Source organism: Cetorhinus maximus, chromosome 4 (genome assembly GCF_964194155.1).
Source record: "Cetorhinus maximus chromosome 4, sCetMax3.hap1.1, whole genome shotgun sequence".
In the NCBI taxonomy this organism is placed as follows: Eukaryota; Metazoa; Chordata; class Chondrichthyes; order Lamniformes; family Cetorhinidae; genus Cetorhinus; species Cetorhinus maximus.
The window spans coordinates 40765145-40788650 of NC_135882.1; the positions used below are offsets into that span (position 1 = coordinate 40765145).

At 40.0% G+C, this 23506-nt stretch overlaps 1 protein-coding gene across 5 annotated transcripts in view; it reads right to left on the reverse strand.

Annotated features, from left to right (window-relative positions):
* golga4 (golgin A4) overlaps positions 1 to 23506 on the reverse strand; it is a 212248-nt gene that overhangs the window by 100319 nt on the left and 88423 nt on the right. For all 5 annotated transcript variants that reach the window (XM_078540096.1, XM_078540095.1, XM_078540094.1 and 2 more), the window contains one exon: positions 9061 to 9239. In XM_078540096.1, coding sequence (XP_078396222.1) covers positions 9061 to 9239 — 179 coding nt within the window. The remainder of the gene's footprint in view (positions 1 to 9060; positions 9240 to 23506) is intronic.

Here is a 23506-nt window from a genome sequence, read left to right on the forward strand (position 1 = left end):
GGATTCTTTTTTTATTTCAAACTTTTGCTTTTTTATTTCTTTCCTTCATTTTGATTGGTCCAACGGTTGGATTATTTTGATTGGTTAAGTGGACTGATTGACAGGTCAGAAATGTTGGCAAATTATGTTATAATGGGGCAAGTGGTACATAAAAATTATTAAACAGGTCGTAATTTCTTAACTATGATATAACAAAACCAGATTACTTGGGACGACTTAAATTGGGGTATAGCTGTATAGATAGGTTTGTAGGTTAAGGGAGTGGGCAAAAATTTGGCAAATAAGTACAATGTGGGAAAATGTGAGCTTGCCCACTTTGGCAGAAAAATAGAAAAGCAGAAAGATATTTTAATGGAATGAGACTGCAGATTGCTGCAGAACAGAGGGATCTTGGTGTCTGTGAACACGAATCACAAAAGCTAGCATGCAAGTCCAGCAAGTAATTAGGAAGCGAAGTGTGGAATGTTGGCCTTTATTGCAAAAGGGAGGGAGTCTGAAAGTACGTAAGTCTTGCTACAACTGTATAGGGCATTGATGAGATCACACCTGAAGTACTGTGTATAGTTTTGGTCTCATTACTTGAGAGATATACTTGCATGGAAACAGTTCAGAGAAGGTTCACCAGGCTGATTCCTAGGATGAAGGGGTCGGTCTTATTAAAAAAAAAGTTGAGCCCATACTCATTGGAGTTTAGGAGGATGGGAGGTGATCTTCAAATATATATGATTCTGAGGGGCTTGACAGGACAGATGCTGAGCGGATGTTTGCAAAGTAGTTTCAAAAGTAGAGGTCTCCCATTTAAGATATAGATGAGGAGGAATTTCTTCTATCAGAGGGTTGTTGACCATTGGAATAATCTCCTCAAGTGAGCAGTGGAGGTTGGGTCATTCGATATATTCAAGGCTGAGTTGGACAGATTTTAAATTTACAAGGGAGTCTGAGGTTATTGGGACATGCAGGAAAGTAGAATTAAGGCCAATGATCTTAACTGAATGGTGCAGCAGGCTCGAGGGGCCAACTGGCCTACACCTGCTCCTATTTCTTATGTTCTTATCAAAGAACTTCAGTCCAGAGGCAAATGAAACTCAAGGCCACAAGGAACAGAGCTTCTTTTGCATTTGCCTCTTTCATCTTGTTCACCAAAGTTGCTGTCCTTTTGTTTTCTTGTTTTCAGTTGTGTATTCACAACAGCCACACCTCTTTTTCTGATATGCTTGCAGCTCCAATTCATTCCAGATGGATTCCAGCAAGGTTTCAGCGTTCCTTTGAGTATGATTTCAATTGTCATGAGTAGGTCCAATGTTCCCAAGATGACTGTTATTGTTGTTGCTTATAGTCCACATGGGGAGCTGATGGTATTGTCGCTGGGCTAGCGATCCAAAGATCCAGGGTAATGTTCTGCGGACCCGGGTTCGAATCCCACCATGGTAGATGGAGGAATTTGAATTCAATAAAAATCTGGAATTAAAAGTCCAATGGTGACCATGAAACCATTGTCGATTGTTGTAAAAACCCATCTGGTTCACTAGTGTCCTTTAGGAAAGGAAATCTACCGTCCTTACCTGGTCTGGTCTACATGTGATTCCAGACCCACAACAATGTGGTTGGCTCTTAAATGCCCTCTGAACAAGGGCAGTTAGGGATGGGCAATAAATGCTGGCCTAGCCAGTGACGTTCACATCCCATGAATGAAAAAAAAACACACTATCACATGCTATCTCACATATCTGATCTCTCCCTTCAGCTACATCAACTTCAACCAAGTTGTTGTTGTCCTGCTCCTCCATTTCACGTCATCTATCATCTCATCCACTGAAATCTACTTGTCTCTATCCGCTCCAGTTCTGAGTTGCATTCCAACATTATCAAATCTGCTAACCAAGGGAATCTTGTTCTTGTGACACAAGGACCTCAACTGGTAGAAGTTGATTCACATTCTCGACTTTCCTCTAGATAAAATGTATTGCTCCAGAAACCAGCCGTTTTTAATGATTATGTAAGGTATTGTAAACATACATTTAAAAAATTCTTTTATGAGATGTGAGCATCCTGGCCAGGCCAGCATTTGTTGCCCATCCCGAACTGCCCTTGAGAAGGTGGTGATGAGCTGCCTTCCTGATCCACTGCAGTCCATGTGGTGTAGGCAGACCTATGGTGCTATTACAAAAAGAGTTCCAGGATTTTGACCCAGAACTGAGATATAGTTCCAAGACAGATGGTCTGTGGCTTGGAGGGAAAATGGTGGTGTTCCCATGCATCTGCTGCTCTTGTCCTTCTAGACAGTGGAGGTCATGGGTTTGTAAGGTACTGTCAAGGGAGCCTTGATGTTGCTGCAGTGCATCTTGTAGATGGTTCACACTGGTACCACTGTGAGTGAGTGGTGGGGGGAGTGAATGTTTAAGGTGGTGGATGGGTTGCCATTTAAGCAGGGTGCTTTGTCCTGGATTGTGTTGAGCTCGAGTGTTGTTGAAGCCACACTCATCCAGACAAATGGAGAGTATTCCAGTGCATTCCTGAATTGTGCCTTGTAGATGGTGGAAAAGCTTGGGGAGTCAGGTGGTGAGTTAGGCGCTGCAGAATTCCCAGCCTCTCACTTGCTCTTGTAGCCTCAATATTTATAAGGCTAGTTCAGTTATGCATATGGTCAATGGCAACCCCTAACATGTTGATAACGGGAGATTCGGCGATGGCAATGCCATTGATTGTAATGGGGAGATGATTAGATTCTCTCTTGTTTGATACAGTCATTGCCTGGCTCTTCTGTGGCACGAACGCTACTTGCCACTTATCAGCCCAAGCCTCAACGTTATTCTGGTCTTGCTGCATATGTACATCGACTGCTTCAGTATTTGAGTCACGAATGGTAATTAACACTTTGCATTAGCAAACATCCCCACTTCTGACCTTATGATGGAAGGAAGGTAATTCATGAAGCAGCTGAAGATGGCTGGGCCTAGGACACTACCCTGAGATGATTGACCTCCAACAATCACAACCATCTTCCTTTATGCTAGGTATGACTCCAGCCAGTGGGGAGTTTTCCCCTTGATTCCCATTGATTTGAATTTTGCTGGGGCTACTTGGTTCCACACTTGGTCAAATGCTGCCTTGATATCAAGGGCAGTCAGTCTCACCTCACCTCTGGAGTTCAGCTTTTTTGTCCATGTTTGGACCAAGGCTGGAATGAGGTCAGGAGCTGAGAGATCCATCTGACAACTGTCATATGCATAATTTTTTCTGTTTTATCTCACTCTCCATCTCTTTTCTCATCCAGGTAGCTCTGGATTTCTTTACCTTACCTTCCCCCGCATTGTGGGAATATACCTTACCTGTACCCAAACTATCCTCTCCTTAAAGACAGCTCAATACAGTTACAGTTTTACCTGCGAATCTTTAATTTCAATTTGTCTGGGGCACATCCCTTCTCACCAATTGAAGTTTGCTCTTCCCCAATTAATTATTGTTACTCGGAATTTCTCCTTGTCCTTTTCCATAGCCAACTTATAATTTTTGATGCAGTGATCAGTCCTCTAAATGATTCCCCCCTGACACTTAGTCCACTTGGCCCACCTCATTCCCAAAAACAGGTCTTCATGGCCTCCATATAGCTCCAGCAACATTTCTTTTCTCTTTGGACTGTAAACATAGTGATGTAAAAACATGAACATAGTCTAGAAACTCTTGCCTCTCTCCACCCTTTACACTATCACTTTGTAAGTCTACATTAGGATAATTCTAGTCCCCTATTACAACTCCTCCATAATTCTTACCCCGTTCTGTAATTTCCTTGCAAATATATTCCTCTACAACTTTCTTACAAGTTGGTGGCATATAAAATACATCCCAGCAATGTAATGGTGCCTTAATGGTTTCTCAGCTGGAGCAAAATAGATTCTGTCTTTGACCCTCTGGAACATCTTCTCTCTCCAGCACTGTAATGTCCTTCTTAATCAATACTGCTACCCCTCCTTTTTCTTCCCTAGCTTTCCTGAAGACCTTGTCTCCAGGAAGATTTAGTACCCAATCCTGCCCTTCTTTGAGCTATGTCTCTGTTACAGCCACATCATCATATCTCCCTGTGGCTGTCTGCACCTGTAGCTCACCAACCTGATTTACCACACTTGGCGTATTAACATACATGGCACTAATTTAGGCTTTATTATATTTCCTCTTACTCTAATTGCACCTAACATCTTACTATTTCCTACCCTGGTGCTATCGGCCTCTCGCAATTCTCTGTGCATCTTGAAGTTCCTCTCAAATATTACTGCCTGGTTTCCACATCCTAGCCAAGTTAGTTTAAACCATTCCCAATAGCACGAGGAGATTCATCCCTGCTCAGTTCAACCGTAACCCATCCGACCTGTGCAGGTCCCATATTCCCCAGAACTAGTCCCAATGTCCCAGGAATCTAAAGCCTTCCCTCCTGCACTCTCCCTCCAGCCACGCATTCATCTGCTCCAACTTCCTATTTCCATATTCACTCGTGCTTGGTACCAGGATTGATCTGGGGGTTACTATTTTTGGGGTCCTTTTTGCTAGTTTCCTTCCATGTTTCCTAAACTCTGAATTTAAAACCACATCCCTCTTCCTGCCTATGCTGTTGGTATCGATGAGGGCCATGACTGTTAGCTGTTCACCCTCCTCCCTCAGAGTGTTGTACAGCCTCTTAGTGGCATAGTTGACGCTGGCACCAGGGAGGCAACATACCATCTTGGATTCATGGCTGCGGCTGCAGAAACCTATCGAATTCCTTATCACTGCTCCTTTTCTAATTGTCCTTGTGCCTCTCTGTACAGCTGAGCCAGGTGTGGTGCCATGGACTTTGCTCTGGCTGCACTCCCCAGATGAATCATCACTCTCACCAGTATTTAGAACTGGGAGTGAAATGTACTCAGGGGATTCCTGCATTACTAGTCTGGTCCTTCTTGACGGCATGTCAGTCATCTATTCTCTCTCTTCCTGCGTAGTTTCAAGAACTCAAGAAATAGGAGGAGTAGACAATATGGCCTGTTGAGCCTGCTCTGCCATTCAAGAGAGGTGAGCTTTTAATTCCAGATTTATTAATTAATTGAATTTAAATTCCACCATCTGCCATGGTGGGATTTGAACCCCTGTCCCCAAAGCATTAGCCTGGGCTTCTGGATTACTAGTGCAGTAAAATTACCACTACTCCACCGTCCCCTTGTTCCAATCCTACTGAAGACCCCCTCTGTGCTCATCCTCAATTATAGTCAAAGCTATATTTAAAAAAATTACTGCCTATGTTACAATTTCCAATCATTACTCCCCTTCTTGTGCCCAACCTCTCACTTTACTTCTCTCTCTCGCCACCTCTTGTAATGAGCATTCCATAGACATCACTTACAGGGCCTGGGTCTTCCACCGCTATGCAAAGTGTATTCCCTCTCATCCCACATTTTGAAAAGACTCTATCTCTGACAATGACCTGCCAAGTCAATTTTTCAAAGTGCCCTCTAATTTTGTTAAGTTCCTTGTTCATGATGGATGTGGCTACTGACCAGGTCAGCTCCATTTCTCATGCCTCTGCTTTCATTTCTTCTTCGTAACAATGACAGATTACCCCCTTATCCTCACTTTGCATCCTCCTGCCCCCAAATCACATTATTTTGTATTGCCCAAAAGCACAAATCTACCTACTGATTACAATTTGCACTCCCCAATCACAAAGGACCATACCTTTATCCACCTTGCATCACTGATTTTCAGCTGCCCTTCCTCTCTAACAAATGCAACATCTTCCCACACCATTGTGCAGGGCCCCAGAGACTCCTTCCTGTGTGAGACAGTACTTTATATGTACTTCCTCCAATCCAGCGCATTGCATTTATGGTCCATGCTACAGTTTCCTCCACACGAGGATTCGGTGATCAATCTGCCGAGCATTTCGATCAGCAAATATGTTCATGACCTCCATATGGCTCACCATTTGATAATTCCACTTCCTTTAGTCCACATACACTGTTACATCGATCACAAGTTTCAGGAGCAATATAATTTTCTCATTTTCTCCTCTACACTGACATCCTCTGGTTTGAACAATGGCTTCAACAATTTGAAACCGTAACTGCCTCCATTTTTGCCTAGTAGAGTGTGCTGAGAATATACAGTGGGTCAGAAGCATTTGGGTGAAAAACATGCTGAGTTTGTATCTCAAGTATAAATACTTCATCAGAATACAGTGTTGTGAGGGCTAGGTTTGAAGGTGGTATTGGCCTGTCTTTTTAGTGCTAACAAATCTGCTTTATGTTTGAAGTACTTTCATTTATATTTTAAATTTCCTGCATTTGCAGTTATTTCCTATTATTTCTCCAATTTTTTTGTGTCTCTCTTTCCCATGCCTTTTCATCACTTTTTCTCATGCCTATTTGTTCCATCCATTATCTCACTGAAATAACCTTTACATATCATGTATTATGATCTGTTTAGGGACAGTAACTTTCTGTTTAAAGTGGACAAAATTTGAAATCCCAGTTACCCACTAGGGGAATAAAGCCACAAGATTCCACGGTTTTAAATGCGCAAAATAAACTTTACTATACAAAGTCAGAAAAGTGAAACAATCAACATTATCTATCTTATACTCTAGCGTTCAGAACGGACGAGGTAAATATGAATTAGCAAGCAAATTGCGGTTGAACACACCACACTGCACGTTAAATGGCAGATGCGACCAAGTCAGATCTCTCAGATTTCTCAGCAACCCACCAGGCGTCAGTTTGATCAGTGAGATTCACAAAATCTCGTTAAAACTGTTTTCCTCATGAGGGAGTTCATCTCTTGACCTTCAAAGATCTAGCTTCTGAATTCCCTCAAACGCTGCTCCGACTCAGACTGCCTCAATTACTGCTCACCTCCTGATGGTTCAATCTCTCCTCCTGAGGCTGCGTTCCATGGGATTCACAAAGCTGCATTCTCACCTCTAATTACCGGCACCCTTCCAACTATTGCACAGATAGCCATCTTTACTAAGCTGGCACTGTCCCGGGTTTCTCTGGATTCCAGTCTCCCGGCTGCACCGAGCTTTAAATGGCTCCCCAGGCTTCTTCTGAGCTCTAACCCTCTTGAGTACAGAACTAGTGACCTTCCGCCACCTTCTCAGCTCCCCAGGACTTCTCCTGAGCCCCAGCTGTACCTAATAGCTCCCAAGGCTTTTCTGTGAGCTGCAAACCACACAATGTCCAATCTGCAACTCTTCTCTCTCCCAGCATACACACAGATAAACTGAAACTAGGGAACCTTCTTAAGCTCCACCCTCCATGACAACATAGCCTTTCAGGGTTCACTGAATGCTTTTAAACTAATTTAACTCTCCCGAAACAAAAATTTCGCCAGACTGCACTTCTTTGCAAAGTGTAGACATCACATCTCCAGCTAAGTAAGCCCACTTGCTGTTTTATGGCTCTATTTCTTATTACTCTATTAAACAAACAGGGATAACCCTCTGCCTTGCCATTTTCAAAATAACAATCTTCCCAGAACTAAACATTCCCTCTAAATTAATACCATGAACCATAAACTAGATATTCGTCACAAATGTTAATGTTCATATCTTACATGCTTCATAAAAAGTTGTTTTCTGACCAGTTGATTTCTCTTTGAAAGGAATACATATTCTTGTCCTTTACTTATTCTTCCCTCCTCCTACGCAACCAATCTGCCTTGATTTATTTATTCTGACTGAAGAGCTCTTTTATTATCTATTTTACAATTATCCACTTTATAATTCCAACGAACAATGCATGAAAGTTTTTTCTCTTAACAGATATTGTGAAGTTCCAGCCTTTTCTGCTTTTAAGTCAGATAGCATTGTCCATGTCAAAACAATGAAGGTGGATAATGAACACACCACTGCATGATCCATGAAATCCAGATGCTTTAAAGGAAACAGCTATTTTTATTATTTTAGATTAGGTTTTATATTTCTATATTGCAGTGACTTGGGAACATGCTAAGATTAATGAACAGCACATGTGAATTTCAGTGCTGAACATTTGTTGCCCAAGTCCTAGCTACAGTGTAGTCAGCTTGTTTAAACATTCCATTGTAGTTTTACAATCATAAAACATTCCACATGTCCACTAGTCAAGCTACATCCAATCAAATGAGGTTTATTGCAGATTTATGGTTCAACCTGAAACAACATTGGACTACAAATTCCACAGCACTGTGTAAGTCAATTCAGAAGTTCATAAAATCTAAGACAATTATTAACTAGATAAATGCATAACTGGCCATTAAACCACAACCAAATACCACACACAAATCACATATTCAATAAATTAAAAACATACATCTTCACTTTCCCCTCCACCTCTCCATATTTTTAAATCATCAATATCGACTGTCAACTAGGTGGCATTATTTCACCAACTAAAAATTCAAATTAAAAGTGAGAGGTATTAAGTGCTTTTAATTTCTTACTTGGCTGTGTGAATATGTCACTGCACTTAGTTCCTTACCTGTTTGCTGACATTGTCACGGCTGTGTCAACATGGCCCCTTGACTTGGTACCAGATTTAAACTTCCTTTGGCAAAGGAGGAAAAAACCACACATGGAGATCGCTAGATCTTTGAGAGAAGCTTTCTTCAAGGTTAGCAGTGAGTGCCCTCGCTTTGCCTCTGAAAGATCTCGGCCATTGAGTACCAATTCAAATGAAACCGCTCCAAAAATTTTCAACTTAAATTTCAGGATTCTGGGATGATTTATTTTTACTCCTGAGGCCTTTTTAAAGTAAAGTCCTTGGGTACTCCCCAGAAGTCTTTCCTTTTTAAATGATGCAAGGGAAAATGTCCAAATATGCAGTTATTTTTAAGGGTATGTGCTTTTGTGAGGAATAAGGAATGAACATTATTTGTGCTCGTGGAAAGATGAAACTCAGCAGAAACCCCTCACCCATAATTCCCGTGTGTAAAGCAATACAGGGGCATTTATCAGATACCAAATCAGTTATCAACTCTATGTGCTGCAAAAATAAATCGATCAAAGTTTTACAAGTCCTCAGACCATTACATTTTATCTGCTATGAATTTTCTTACCTTCTTGACATTAACCACTTCTAGCTTAACCCGTGTGAGCTCCTGTTGCAAGCTCTTTTGTTGCTCTTCATTTGATTGCTCCATAGCTGTCATTCGCTTTTCCATCTCCTGCTTCAGCTTTTTACGCCTATCTTCAGATTTCTGAGCTGCAACCAGTGCTTTCTCCAGTTCCTCAAACGCTGAAGAAACAAAGAAAACTCAACACTAAGATCAAATCTGTTAACAATGTGCATTTCTTAAAGTTCTGCCAACCAGACTCACATTCAAATGCATACAGAAGCTGAACAAATCAAAAGTTAAGAGTAATTCAGCAAAATTTTTAACAGCCTCAAGCTACACTGCTCTTGAAACACAATAGCTTTTCAGCATCAGGATGGGGCAACAAGCATTACAATTAAAGCATGGTACTCCAGTATGCAGTACCAGGTTATAGCACCATTGAAAATTGATGAGTCTCAAATTCACACAGTCATTGAGGTGCTTAATATGTACTTGGCCAAATTAGGTTTTATGGGGTATGGCTGAGAAAATGGACCAATGCAAGTACAGGAGTAAAATATTCCAACAAAATATGCAAACCAAGTTATTACCATTTCAAAATCCTACCAATTAGATTCTCCATCAGCAATTATGATTCTCACCTTGGAAACATTGCAGCGTCCCATTGCAAATTTGGTAAACTTTTCCAAAAGATAGAATATCATTGATTATGATTTCTTATTACTTTACAGGATTGTTGAAGCCTGATTCTCAACTTTGATACCTCTATCAAATTAATAACTCCAGAAACCACCTAAACAAGCAACTATTTTGAAGTTAGGGGAGGGAATAGCCAACTGCTATCTAACAATTCGAACCTGCCTTTTTACCATTATATTTAAATAAATATAAAATTTCATTCCATACAACTGTCATTATAACATATGTTTAAGTTACATGGCATCTGATCAATGAAAATCACAGTTTGTGTAGTTTTGTCCACAGAATTTCTGAAATGAGGTGTTTTGCTCTGCTACCTTGCTTTCTCCTAAACATTACCATAGATATTACATTGCCAAATAATTCACATTAAAGTTTTTAAAAAATGATTTACAATATTTAATTCATCAAATAGTATTCATAACGAAATTGTCCTTTCAATTATTTTAAGCTTTAATTCCGCTATATTGCAATAAATTGATACTTGTATGCCCCAGAAATGGCAATGAGATAAATGATCAGTTAATCTGCTTTGGTCATGTTCTTTGAAGAAGTAACATTTGCCAAAATGATGAAACAACTCAAGGCCCTTCTTCGAATAATGGCAAGGGATTTACATCCACTTGAACCTTCAGAACAGACAGGCTGTGTCTGAGTTTAATATTTCATCTGAAAGACAGTGCCTCAAAATTCTGTAAAGCACTCAAGTATCAGTTTAAGTCATGTGCTTAGGTCATGGGGTAGGTTTTCAACACACGACCTTCTGAATCATAAGGGGCGTTATTGCCAACTGAGCCAAGCAGACATATTTTACAGACACTTCAGGAATGGAGGCTTATGAAGTTGCTGGTACTTCACATTGTCATATTGAAAATTAACTCCAGCTTTACAATGATGGAAATTGCGTTTGTTAAACTCAAGTGACCATGAAGTTCTTGGATTGTTTTAAATACTTAACTGCTTTGCTAACATCCTTTACAGAAGAAACCTGTTGTCCTTACCCAATCCAACCTATATGTCACTTCACCCCCACATTAGTATGGCTGTCTCCTAGTCCCTTCTCTTAACCTGTGGAGCAAGCCACTCAATTGTATTGAAACACTCAGCAGTTTAAGGAGGGTAGTTGGTTGATGCAAGTGTAAAACTTTTGAGCTAGAACACCCATTTTCCTTTTTTAATCATTCATAGGATGTGAGCCTTGCTGGCAACGCCATGATTTGTTGCCCAAACCTAACTGGCCTTGAGGCAGTGGTGGTGAGGCACCTACTTGAATTGTTGCAGTGCATGTGGTAGGAACAAACAAAGAGCTGCTAGGAAGGAAATTCCAGGTTTCTGACAAGCGACTGTGAAAGAACGACATGATAGTTGCAAGTCAGGATGGTGCGGGGCTTGGAGAGGAACGTGCAGATGATGGTGCTTCCATGTATTTGTTGTCCTTGCTCATCTAGGTAGTAAAGATCGCGTGTTTGGAGTATGCTACAAAAGAAGCCTTGACAAGTTCCTGCAGTGCATTTTGTAGATGGTACATACTGCTGCCACTCCCTCCACCACCAGCACTCACTGAATGTTTAAGGTAGATGGGGTGCCGATCAACTGGCCTGCTTTACCCTGGAAAAGGTCAAGCTTCTTGAGTGTTCTTGGAGCTGCACATATCCAAGCAAGTGGAGAGTATTCAGCACTCAGAAAGTTAAGGACAGTATTAGATTTAAAGGAGAGGTTTACAACTTTGCAAAAGACGGCAACAAGTCTGAGGACTGGGAGTCTTTTGGAATCCGACAAAGGGCCATCAAAAAGTTGATAAAAAAAGAAAAAAAAAGAGTAATCATGCCAGGAATATAAAAACAGATTGTAAGAGTTTTTATAAGTTAAAAAAGGAAAAGAGTAGCTAAAGTAAATTGTTCTTTAGAAACAGAGGCAAGAGAAATTATAATTGGGCATCAGGCATTGAACAAATAATTTGTGTCTGTCTTCACAGTAGAAGACACAAATTTCATACCAAAAATTGACAGTAACCTAGGTGCTAAAAAGAGTGAGGAAATTAAAGTAATTAATAACAACAGGGGAAAAGTATTGGGGAAACTTAAGAGACTAAACTCCGAAAATTTCCCAGGACCAGATGGTCTACACCCCAGGATTCGAAAAGAGGTGGCTATGATTTTCCAAAATTCCTTAGTTTTGGGAACGGTCCCATCAGAATGGAAGTTAGTCAATGTCTTTCCAGAAAGAAGGGAGCGAGTAAACAGTGAATTTCTGTTAGCCTAACATCTGAAGAAGAGTCATACGGACTTGAAAGGTTAACTCTGTTTTTCTCTCCAAAGGTGCTGTTAGACCTGCTGAGTTTTCCCAGCATTTTCTGTTTTTGTTCCTGTCAGCCTAACATCAGTTGTTGGGAAAATGCTGGAATCTATTATTAAGGAAGGGTTAACAATGCACTTAAAAATGCATTGTATGGTTAAAAATAAGTCAATATGGTTTTAGTAAAGGGAAATCCTGCTTGACAACTTTATTGGAGATTTTTTGAAGATCTAACTAGTAGGGTAGATAAAGGGGAACCAGTAGATTTTGTATACCTGGATGTCCAAAAAGCATTTGACAAGGTGCTACACAATAGATTAATGGCAAGATAAGGGCTCATAGAGTTGGGGGTAATATATTAGCATGGGTACAGGATTGGTTAACAGACAGGAAGCAGAAAGTGGGCATAAACAAACCATTTTCAAGTTGGTAGGCAGTTGGTATACACTCCACAGTGCCACAAGAATCAGTGCTGATGCTTCAGATATTTATAATCTATATTAATGACTTAGATGAATAGACAGAGAGTAATGAATCTAAGTTTGCTGATGATACAAAGCTAGGTGTAAAAGTTAAGCTGTGGGGAGAACACAAATGCAACGACATGGTAAATGGATTATAATGTAGGGAAGTGTGAATTTATTCACTTTAGTAGTAAGAATAGAAAAGCAGAATACTTTTTAAACGGTGAGAAACTTCCAAGTGCTGATGTTCAACGAGACTTGGGTGTGCTAGTACAAGGAGCGCAGAGTTAGCATGCAAGTACAACAAGCAATTCGAAAGGCAAATGACATGTTGGCCTTTATTGCAAGAGGATTGCAGTATAGAAATAAAGGAGTCCTCCTACAATTGTACAGGCTTTTGGTGAGACCAAACCTGGAGAACTGTGTGCAGTTTTAGTCTCCACATTTAAGAAAAGACATGGTTGCACTGGAGGCGGTACAACGAAGGTTCACTAAATTAGTCCCAAGGATGAGAGGGTTGTTCTCTGATGAGAAGCTGAGTAAATTGGACCTATATACTCTGGAATTAAGAAGAATGAGAAGCGATCTCATTTAAACATGTAGGATTCTGAAGGGGCTTGATAGGGTAGATGCTGAGAGATTGTTTCCACTGGGCAGGGAATTTAAAACACCGGGCACAGTCTCAGAATGAGGGGCCAATCATTTAGAAGTGTGATCAGGAAAAATAACTTCACTCAAAAGGTTGTGAATCGTTGGAATTCTCTACCACAGAGGGTTGTGGATGCTCCATCGTTGAATACATTTAAGGTTGGGATAGACAGGTTTTTTGTCTCTCAGGGAATCAAGGGATATGGGGAGGAGGCAAGAAAGTGGAGTTGAAATCCAAAATCAGCCATGATCGTTTTGAAAAGCGGAGCAGGCTCAACTGCCCATGGGGTCTACTCCTATTTCTTGCGTTCATGTTCTTATTCCATCATACTCCTAACATTGTAGAGGGAAGTCAGGAGCTGAAGGAGTCACCAGAATTCTCAGTCTCTGACTTGCTCTTGTAGCCACAGTATTTATATGGCCACCAGTCCAGTTAAGTAACTGGTCAATGCTAGCCCCCAGATTGACAGTGGGTGACTCAGCGATGGGAATGCCTTTGAACATCAAAGGGAGATGGTTATATTCTCTCCTGCTGGAGATGGTCATCGCCTGGCACTTGTGTGGTGTGAATGCTACTTGTCACTTATCAGTTCTTATGGGCAGAAGAGACAGGCAAACTAAACTTCTTTCCTCTCACCAACTGTCCATAAGCAGAAGGCGTTTAGAATTATTTTTAAAGTTTGCTGTGGTGTATTTTCCCAAACCCTCAATTTGAGAGATCCAATTTAGTCGTAACTTGCAGCAAATGTACATTATGATCAATTCAGAAGGTTAGTTTATTCACACTCAAAACCCTGGGGAGGAGTGTTCGCAATGTCTCACTCCACTACACACACACACCCCCACACAGAAAGGGGGGTGGTGGATAGAAAATATTTCTTTACAACTATAGATAGTAACAGTAAAAGAACCACAGAAATGAATATTAGTTCACGTGATAATCAGAGTCCAGTGTCAGAGTCCAGTGAGGAGCTCTTTCACGTAGGAGCTTGAGTTCAGCTGGCTGAAGACAGGAGTTGTAGAGTTCTCTTTAAAGTTGGTGCTGATACCACAAAATAAAGTTGGTACACAGACACTGGAACAGTTCTGCAGGTGATAGTCGGAAATCTTCCAGCAGAGACAAGCTTCAAAGAGCAGGCTTTTATTTAGCCTGGAGTTCTGCTTTTTGGTGTTCATCGGTTGGATGTTAAACAGCAGACAAAGGATTTCTTAGGCCTCAAGGGAATACAGAAATTTCAAAATGGTCACTTGAGTCATGTGACCTTGTTTCTCCACAATGATTTCAGAAGGGTTGTTTATCTAGTCTCTGGAACTTTGGGACTTTGATTTCAGAACTGATAATTGCAAGCCGTTAGCTTTTGAAAGAGTTACCATCCATACTGAGGGTATTGTGTCTGGAAGCCGTTGCCTAGGCAGACCCTCTGACTCTGCTAGAGGGACAAGCTTATCAGGATGCAAATGACATCCATTATAATGTTCTTATAATTGGCTGTGAGGTCTCAAGGTGATGAGGAGGATCCTTTTGTTCTTGTAACTCTTGTTGGCAGTTTCTAGAACAAGGGGCCAATCCTGTGCTCATGTGACTTGTAGCAGTCATTTCTTTTTGGTTCAGCAGCAAGTCCACTTTAAAAGTAGCAAAAAGAGTAAAGTTTTGATACATACAGTTTTGGATTTCTTTTCGTGTCACATTGATCTAACACAGCCCAAGCTTGAATGTTGTCCATGTCTTGCTGCATATGGACAAGGACAACTTCAGTACCTTATGAGTCGCCAATGATGCTAAACATTATGCAATCATCAGTGAACATCCCCACTTCTGACCTTATAATGGAGGGAAGGTCATTCATAAATCAGCTGAAGATGGTTGAGCGCACTACCCTGAAGGACTCCTGCAGTCATGTTTCGGGCTGAGATGATTGACCTCCAACAAACGCATCCATCTTCCTTTATGTTAGATATGACTCTCAATGAGTGAAGAGTTTTCCCTGACTCCTACTGACTTCAATTTTACTGGGCTTCTTGATGCCACACTCAGTCAAATGTTGCCTTGATGTCAAGGACAGTCATTCTCACCTCACTTCCGGAGTTCAGCTCTTTTGTCCACATTCGGACAAAGACTGTAAGTGAGGTCCAGAGCCCAGCAGCACAAACTGAGTATCGAAAAGCAAGCTGAGTCCTGCTTGAAAGCAATGTCAATGACCCCTTGCATTTACTCTGCTGATGAATAAGCGTAGATCAAGGGGGTGATAAATTAGTCGTATTGAATTTGTTCTGCTTTTTGTAGGCAGTCGGATTGAATTTGCCCTGCTTTTTGTAGGCAGCATATACCTAGACAATTTTTCACATTGTTGGGTAAATGTCCATGTTGTAGCTTTACTGGATTGGCTTGGCGGGGTGCACAGCAAGTTCTGGGGCAAGTCTCCAGTACTACAGCCAGGATGTTGTCAGGTCCCATAGCCTTTGCTGCATCCAGTGCCATCATCCAATTCTCGATATGAGAATACAGATGGAGTGAATCAAATTGACTTAAAACTGGCCTCTTGTGATGCTGGGGACCTCAGGAGGTGACAAAGAAGGATCATCCGCTTGGCACTTCTGATCAAAGGTGGTTGCAAATGCTTCAGCCTTGTTTTTTTGAACTGATTGCATCTGCAGGACTCCAGAGCTTTCTTCTGATCAGTTGGTTGCTAAATCAATTAGCTCTGCCAATAGTGTGCTGTTTCCATTGTTCAGCACACATGTAGTCCTGTGTCGTAGTTTCACCAGGTTGGTACCTCATTTTTAGGTATGTTGGTGCTGCTCCTGGCATGCTCTCCTGCACTCCCATTGAACCAGAGTTGATCCCTTGGTTTGATGGTATTTATAGAGTGAAGGATATGCTAAGCCATGTTACAATTACATGTTGCATGTTACTGTTACAATCAAGTGAGGAGGGGTTCAATGGCTCCCCTCTTTCGTTTGACCGCAACAGGATTTTTTTTCAATGTATGTACTTGCCAATTCTGAGTGTTTAACTAACCATAATAGACATGATCAGGTAGGTTTTATCATACTTAACGCAGTCTAGGTAAAATAACAAAAATGCTCTGGAGACAACAGCACTGCATTGAATTCTTTTTAAGAATTCTGTCTGTGGTATCTGGGCCTGTGGGTCACATGTAGGTCAGACCAGGTGAGGACAGCAGATTTCCTTCCCTAAAGGACATTAGTAAACCAGATGGGTCATTATTAGACTTTTAATTCCAGATATTTGTTGAATTCAAATTCCACCATCTGCCATGGTGGGATTCGAACACCGGGTCCCCAGAGCATTACCCTGGGTCTCTGGATTACCAGTCCAGTGACAATACCACTCTGCCACTATCTCCCCAATGATTTCACATTACACATACTGGTTTGAACACAATTCTGCTCCCAATGACAATCCACACTGTCTCATGAATACCCAGTTTTGAGCAGCTAGATTTGTTTTGAATCTATCCCATTTAGCACAGTGCTAGTGCCATACAACACGATGGAGAGTATCCTTAATGTGAATGTGGAACTTTGTCTCCACAAAGATTGTGCATTGGTCACTCCTACCAATACTGCCATGGACAGATGCAGCTGCAACAGGGAGATTGGTGAGAGTGAAGTCAAGTAGGTTTTTCCCTCTTTTTGGTGCTCTCACCACTTGTCACAGGCCCAGTCTGGCTGGAGATTGAAGTTCCCCCACCCAGAGTTCACCCTGTACCCTGGCTATCCTTAGTGCTTCGTCCAAGTGTTGCTCAACATGGAGAAATACCAATTCATCAGCTGAGGGAGCACAGTGGAGGTAGAATGTTCACAGCAGAATGTTTCCTTGCCCATGTTTCTCCTCATGGCAAGAGACTTCATGAGATCGGGAGTCAATGTTGAGAACTCCCAGGGGCATTCTCTCCTGATTTTGTATCATCGGGTCGCCCACCTCTGGTGTGTCTTTCCTGCCAGTGAAACAGAATATACCCAGGGATGGTGATGGAGGAATCTGGGACATTGGTTGCAAGGTATGGTTCTGTGAGTATGACTATCTCAGGCTGTTGCTTGACTTGTCTGCGGGACAGCTCTCCTAATTTTTGCACAAGCTCCCAGATTTTATTGAGGACGACTTTACAGGTCGACGTTGCCTTGTGTGACCATGTAATTGCTGGTGCCTAGGTTGATGCTAGTTTTGGCTATCCTGTAGCAGTTTGACACAACTGAGTGGCTTTCTAGGCCATTTCAGAGGACAGTCAAGGGTCAACTATATTGCTGTGGGTCCAGAATCACCTGTCAGCTAGACCAGGTAAAGGCAGGAAATTTTCTTCCCCAAAGGACATGAAGTGAAGCAGATGGTTTTTAGGATAATCTGGTAGTTTCACGGTCAGCTTTATGGAAACTAGCTTTTTATTCCAGATTTAATAATTAATTGAATTGCTTTTGAAGGAAAGCATTAGAATAGTAGAGTTTAGGTGTAACAGAAGTCTGGATATGTTTATCTGTGGGAACAATTAATCTCATTCCATAATATTTAAAGTAATCTATCAGATTACTGCATAATCTTCTCAACTCTTGTTGAATAGACCTAACTTTTGATGTCCATTTTCATAACTAACTCTCAATCCTGTTTGTTTTCTATTTGTTCTTCTATCAGTTGCAAGCCTAAAATAGCACACAGTCAAGCTCCAATTGGAAAATTAAGGTCTTGTGCAAGTTCAACGTGACCTCTTTGTATTCAATGCCATTCAATACAAAACCAGAAATACTGTACACATTTTTAATGGCCTTATATACCAATGCTGCTACTTCTAATGCTCCAATTTAGTGCCTTGAGAAACATTCAAATTCAAAAACAGATTTTACAACAGTTAGGATGCAGCTGTCCTTGATCTGGAATGTGATTCAACTTCAAGGTCTCAGTTACTGGAAATCTGCGTTGAGGGGCTTCAGCTAAAAAAATACTGCTCACATTTGGACAATGACACAGAAGACAGTCATCTGAGCAAATATTGACCAAAGACATGCAAAGGAGAGCCTGAGGCATGATTAATCTTAGCATTAGAGTCAATCTATTCATGGAGTGATATGGAACTACAGGTCTAAAATGGGCTGAATCAAAGTCAAACAAGTTCTTGCATAGTTCACCAGCATCATCAAACTACATATCGAGAGAGAACCAGAAGTACCATTTACCAACAGATCAATCAAGTGGGCATAGAAGGTAAGATTCCCAATTAAGTCTTATTTTTTCTTCAAGATTATTAGGATAAGGACAAATTACAGAATAATTGAAGTGGTAAGCCTTTGAAGTGGCACAAAGGTTAATGTCAGAAGGCTGTTTTGGCAATACTACCCTCATTTACATCCTTGTACATGGTCATCAACATCCTCAAGAAAAGCATATGAAGTACAGAAAATAATATGGAAAAATAGTTTTTTGAACAACGTTAATTAAATTAAATAAGTTTTGGGGATAAAAGAGACAGGTAATTTTTTAAAAATTGAAACATTTTTGAATACTAGGCGGCCATTAAATACAGATACTGATATTTGCATCTAGATCTACGCACAGTGCTGAATCACAGTATTTGACCATTCCACTGTGGTCCTGGGAAGGCCTCTCATGCATCTTAAGCTTTAGCTCACTCAAACATTATACCTGTAACGTATCCTGCACCCAAATCCTGCTTGGTCATGACCACAGTTTTATCATGACTAAAGTCTAAAAAGCTCATCCTTTTAAATTCATTGATTAATTTACCCTTCATCATCACTGGTCTTCTCCAAAATGACAATCATAACCAAAGTATATTCCAGAGTCCAGGCTTTTCTACATTCACTGGTACCTGTCCTTTCAGTCACATGGATCCAATGCCGATTAATTAATTAATCTGAAATAAAAAGCTGGCCTCTGTAAAGCTGACCTGAAACTACCAGATTATCCTAAAAACCATCTGATTCACTTAATGTCTTTTAGGGAAGAAAATCTCCTGCCCTTACCCAATCTAATCTCTTCAAAGCCCTCCTTAAAATCCACCTTTCTGACCCTCCAATTTTTTTTTTACTGGTTCAGTGTGTGGGAAAATTCTTGGGACAAATTTCTTCAGAATCACAAAGGGTCCACCCAATTCACTCAAATGCACAAAACTCTTTTGAACAGCTTCAGAGTTTACTAAAAAACTTCCCAACACATCATCCTTTTAATGGTTGATTCCAAGGCAGCAGTAAACACAACAGCCCCATACTATTGCCAAATGAAAGATCTGCCATTCACTACTTGGTTCTTCTACACTTTGATTAGTTGTTTAAAATAAATATATTTAATGGCATTGTTTACTTGGATCAGCTGCTGGTTAGAAAATAATTTGCTTAAACTACAATTAATGCAGCTGCTTTGAAAAGTGATAAAATTCAGAAAAACATTTATGAAATCTTAATGAATCCAACATTCGTTAGAAAGCAAAATTTATACACATCTGGAGAAAATTAATGCAAGAAATCTGAAAAATAAGAGTGCCAAAGGACACTGAGCTGAAGCAAAAACCATGCTAGAACACTGAAAACATTTTTTCAAAATCCACCAGACGACATTTTGCTCTATGTTATTTACAACAATTGATTTCAATTGCAAGAACATTAATGATACACAATTTTAAACAATTAACAAGTACATATTTTTTTTGTGTAGTTATTGGAACAGCAGTATTCTTTGTGCAAGCCTATAAAACTCAACTTCGAGTTCTCACATCCAGAACTGCCATGTCATTCATGCCATAAATGGATTTGCAATCATTCCCTTAACCAGTTCAAAATAATAAGGGCAGCACCTACACAAATGTAAAAGTGAGCCAAGTATCAAATCACCAGTGCCATTCCAGCTGCTCTACATACAAAAAATCTCACAATAGATGTGTAGCTATGAACACTATCAGGAGTTAATACGAAATTATTGTGTGGAATTAGAATATGAAAGTGCCAGATGTAAGATGCATTCCCAGTTATATCTGCTTTTAAAGGCTAGGCAAGAAAGAGTACACTTTAGTTTTTGGTGATCCATATAAATCTTTTGAGTTATTTGTTAGTTAAAACAAGCGATTGGTCTTTGTACCTGTCAAGGTCCATTTTGCTCATCTTAGATAATCTACAATGGTTAACAACAGCACAACATGCGTACGTACTGCATTACGTCAATTTCACAGCACATATCAGCAGACATTTTCTTTGCAGTTAACAATGGCACATTGATGAAAGCAGCAAGCAACAATGACAAACTTCCACAAAACCACACTTAAGGCTACTTAAAGTTAAAACTATGGATCTCAGGCAATTAAATCGCTTTACATTATGATTAATTTTGCCCTGCACCCCCACTACCCTCCGCCCCACCACCCACAAAATATCATACTTGAAGAAATAATGTTACAAAAAGAAACTAAACACCACGTGAATTTTTATGGATCACTCTTTGTAGGACTTTAAACAGTGCTATTTTGAAAGGAATGGCTTTTGATGTATCGATTAATAGGTTAAGACACAGTTAACAATGTATGAAGTTTATCTGTAACTGAATTAAAATAATGTCAATATTCAGCTGCAAAATTTAGTTAAATATTCTCTCAACTTACACAATCTTATAAAGGCCTGCAAACGGTTCAAGAAGGCAGCTCACCACCACCTTCTCAAGGGCAACTAGGGATGGGCAATAAATGCTGGCCTAGCCAGCGAAGTCCACATCCTATGAATGGATTTTTTAAAAACTGAGCAAACTCACATTATTATTTTTACCTGACCAACATGGGGCACGGAAAAATATCGCTTTGTTTACATATATGCACAGCACACTGCACTGTCAGAATTCAGCAGAAGCCAAAATAGCCGATATATGTTATGAGTACAGTCTATCTGTACAAATCACATCTATCTACCACTGCAAGTCTGATAATGTGGGAAATCAAACTGACGCTAGTTGATTGATATTCAGTAGTTTCAATGTCTGTACATAACACACTGAAGTATTGGATTCCGAGGTGCTGTGTTTTCTCAGTCTGTTAGACTGAGCCAGGCAGAATATTACTCCAGTGAGGCATCAATACATAAATTGCAGCAGCTCAACTAAGAGACTTAACGACAGAGAACTGGTGATTTATTTGATTCCGACAAGCATCTGCCACTAGTCAAATTTTAAAGCCAAGATTTTAAGCATTTTGCGAGTTTAATAAAAACACAAGTTATTGAGATCACCCATGGTTCAGCTAGTTAAGACAATGAGTAGCTGAGCCACACTGAACAATCCAATTCAAGACCCCTAAACTGTACCAAAATAGGTGATCTTAGCTGGCTGGTAGCACAGGTGGAACAATTGATTTCAACACTGGCTTGGTTTTGGAAAGGAAGGGAAAAGGCAAAAATTAAATGAAAGTCAGGCAATAATCCCACCTCATGACATCATCTGTTGTCACCTATTAGAAGTACAGGTGAGGGTGGAATTGGGCTGGGCTGTGATACTCAGATCAAAAGCCTGCCAACACTCATACATCAAAAAGGTCACTTAAGCCAGGATTCTATAGCAGAATAATACCAATAGTGAGAATACTGGCAGACAAAGGCAAATCAGAAAAATAAACAAAAACTAAATAAATCAAATAAATTCTCGGGTGCCTTGCCATAGCCACCAATGCTGGTGTTAATGGCATCTGCAAAGTTTCATATACAAATCCATATTGATTTGGAATTCTGCTCTGTATGAGTGTGCATGCCAAGCTAAGATATTAAACTGTAATTCTTCTTAGCTTGGACTTTCACTTATATAGGAAATTAACTTCTGTATGAAAGCAACAAATTTGAAGCATTTCAAGACCAGTTGCTTACACTGAATAAGTTCCATTACCAAGGGTAATGCTATGTTATAAAACAGTCATTATTTCAATTGGAAATTTTGGTCTAGCACCTGACTGTCAAACTATTCACATACAGTACTGCATTTTTTACTGTGAAAAATCTAAGTTGCAATACCCAGTTGTTTCCACTAAAGGCTACAGGAGAATGGGAGGTGAACTCACTCTCAGGTATTTCATTCCAACTTCTTGTAAAGGGCAACTGCTTTAGTGCTAAGATTGTCTAAAGGATCTAACTGCAGACAGCATGCTCAATCATTCAGTGATATGTAATTCTTCACCCTTACATCTAGAAAAAATAAAAATATTTCCCTTATGGTTAATTTCTTCTCAAGAAATGCCAAACAAACTTTAGTTTGCAACAAAATTTATGAAGTAGGTGCTGAAAGTGGGCACACAAATTGTAAAAATATAATTTGATATATAGTTCCATCTTTATTTTAAATGTGTGCTTTGCATGAATGGAACAACTGATTTTTGTCATGAATTAGCAAAGGATCATGAGCATAAAGGATTAAAACTATTGCCTGAGAAGCATAGGGTTTACTTGTTGAGCAAGTGCAAGCACTATGGAGTGTAAGAAAGAAGAGCCCTTACCCCAGTCCTGTTCATACAAGGCTTGGGAAAGGCACCATGATTCACTTATTGGCATGCGTGGATGTACAGAAATAAAATGATGTGTTAAGATTTCTGTATAGTGAACCTTAAAACTAAAAATAGAAGTCTAACAGTGCCTTCCATTTAAGAGTAACCTATTAAAATCTGTTCTGTCAAGTAATACTTAATGCTATACTTCACCTTTGTTAAAATTATCAACTTCTAAGAATAAGAACTTACCAACAATGCTAACTTCTCTCATATACCAAAAACAAAACAGACATTACTGCCATGTAAAGTTTGCATATGATGCATAAAAACATGAAATCAGATTTCAATTTAATTGGACATGCCAACTTCCAAGGGGCCAGAATTTTATCAAATGCATTTTTAAAAATTTTATTATAAAATTTATAATTTTAAACTCTCCTGACAATGGAGTATAGTTGCACCAGTGCCAGCACCAAGAAGTCATTTTTTCAGTCAGGTTGAATGTTAGCAGGCTATTCAATCACTGGGGAAAAGGAAGTTCTGGCAAGCCTGATTTTGACTCCACCCGATATCCACACACACATCTTTTTCAACAACTTCACTGCATGGTAATCAGCAGTGGGAAGTCTCAGCTGTTTTTCCCCTCCATAATCTGGGCATAAAGAAGCCAATTGTAGTGTCTCAACTATTCACCAGCAAAGAAAAATATTCTAATTTTAATTACCTACACTTCAATAATTTTGAAAAGAAAAAAATTGTACAGAACATAGATGTTCACGATGCAAAGCAAAAGAACCTGACAAAAATGATGATCTAATATGAAACATAGTGAATCACTGCTGCCAAATATTTTTGCAGTCA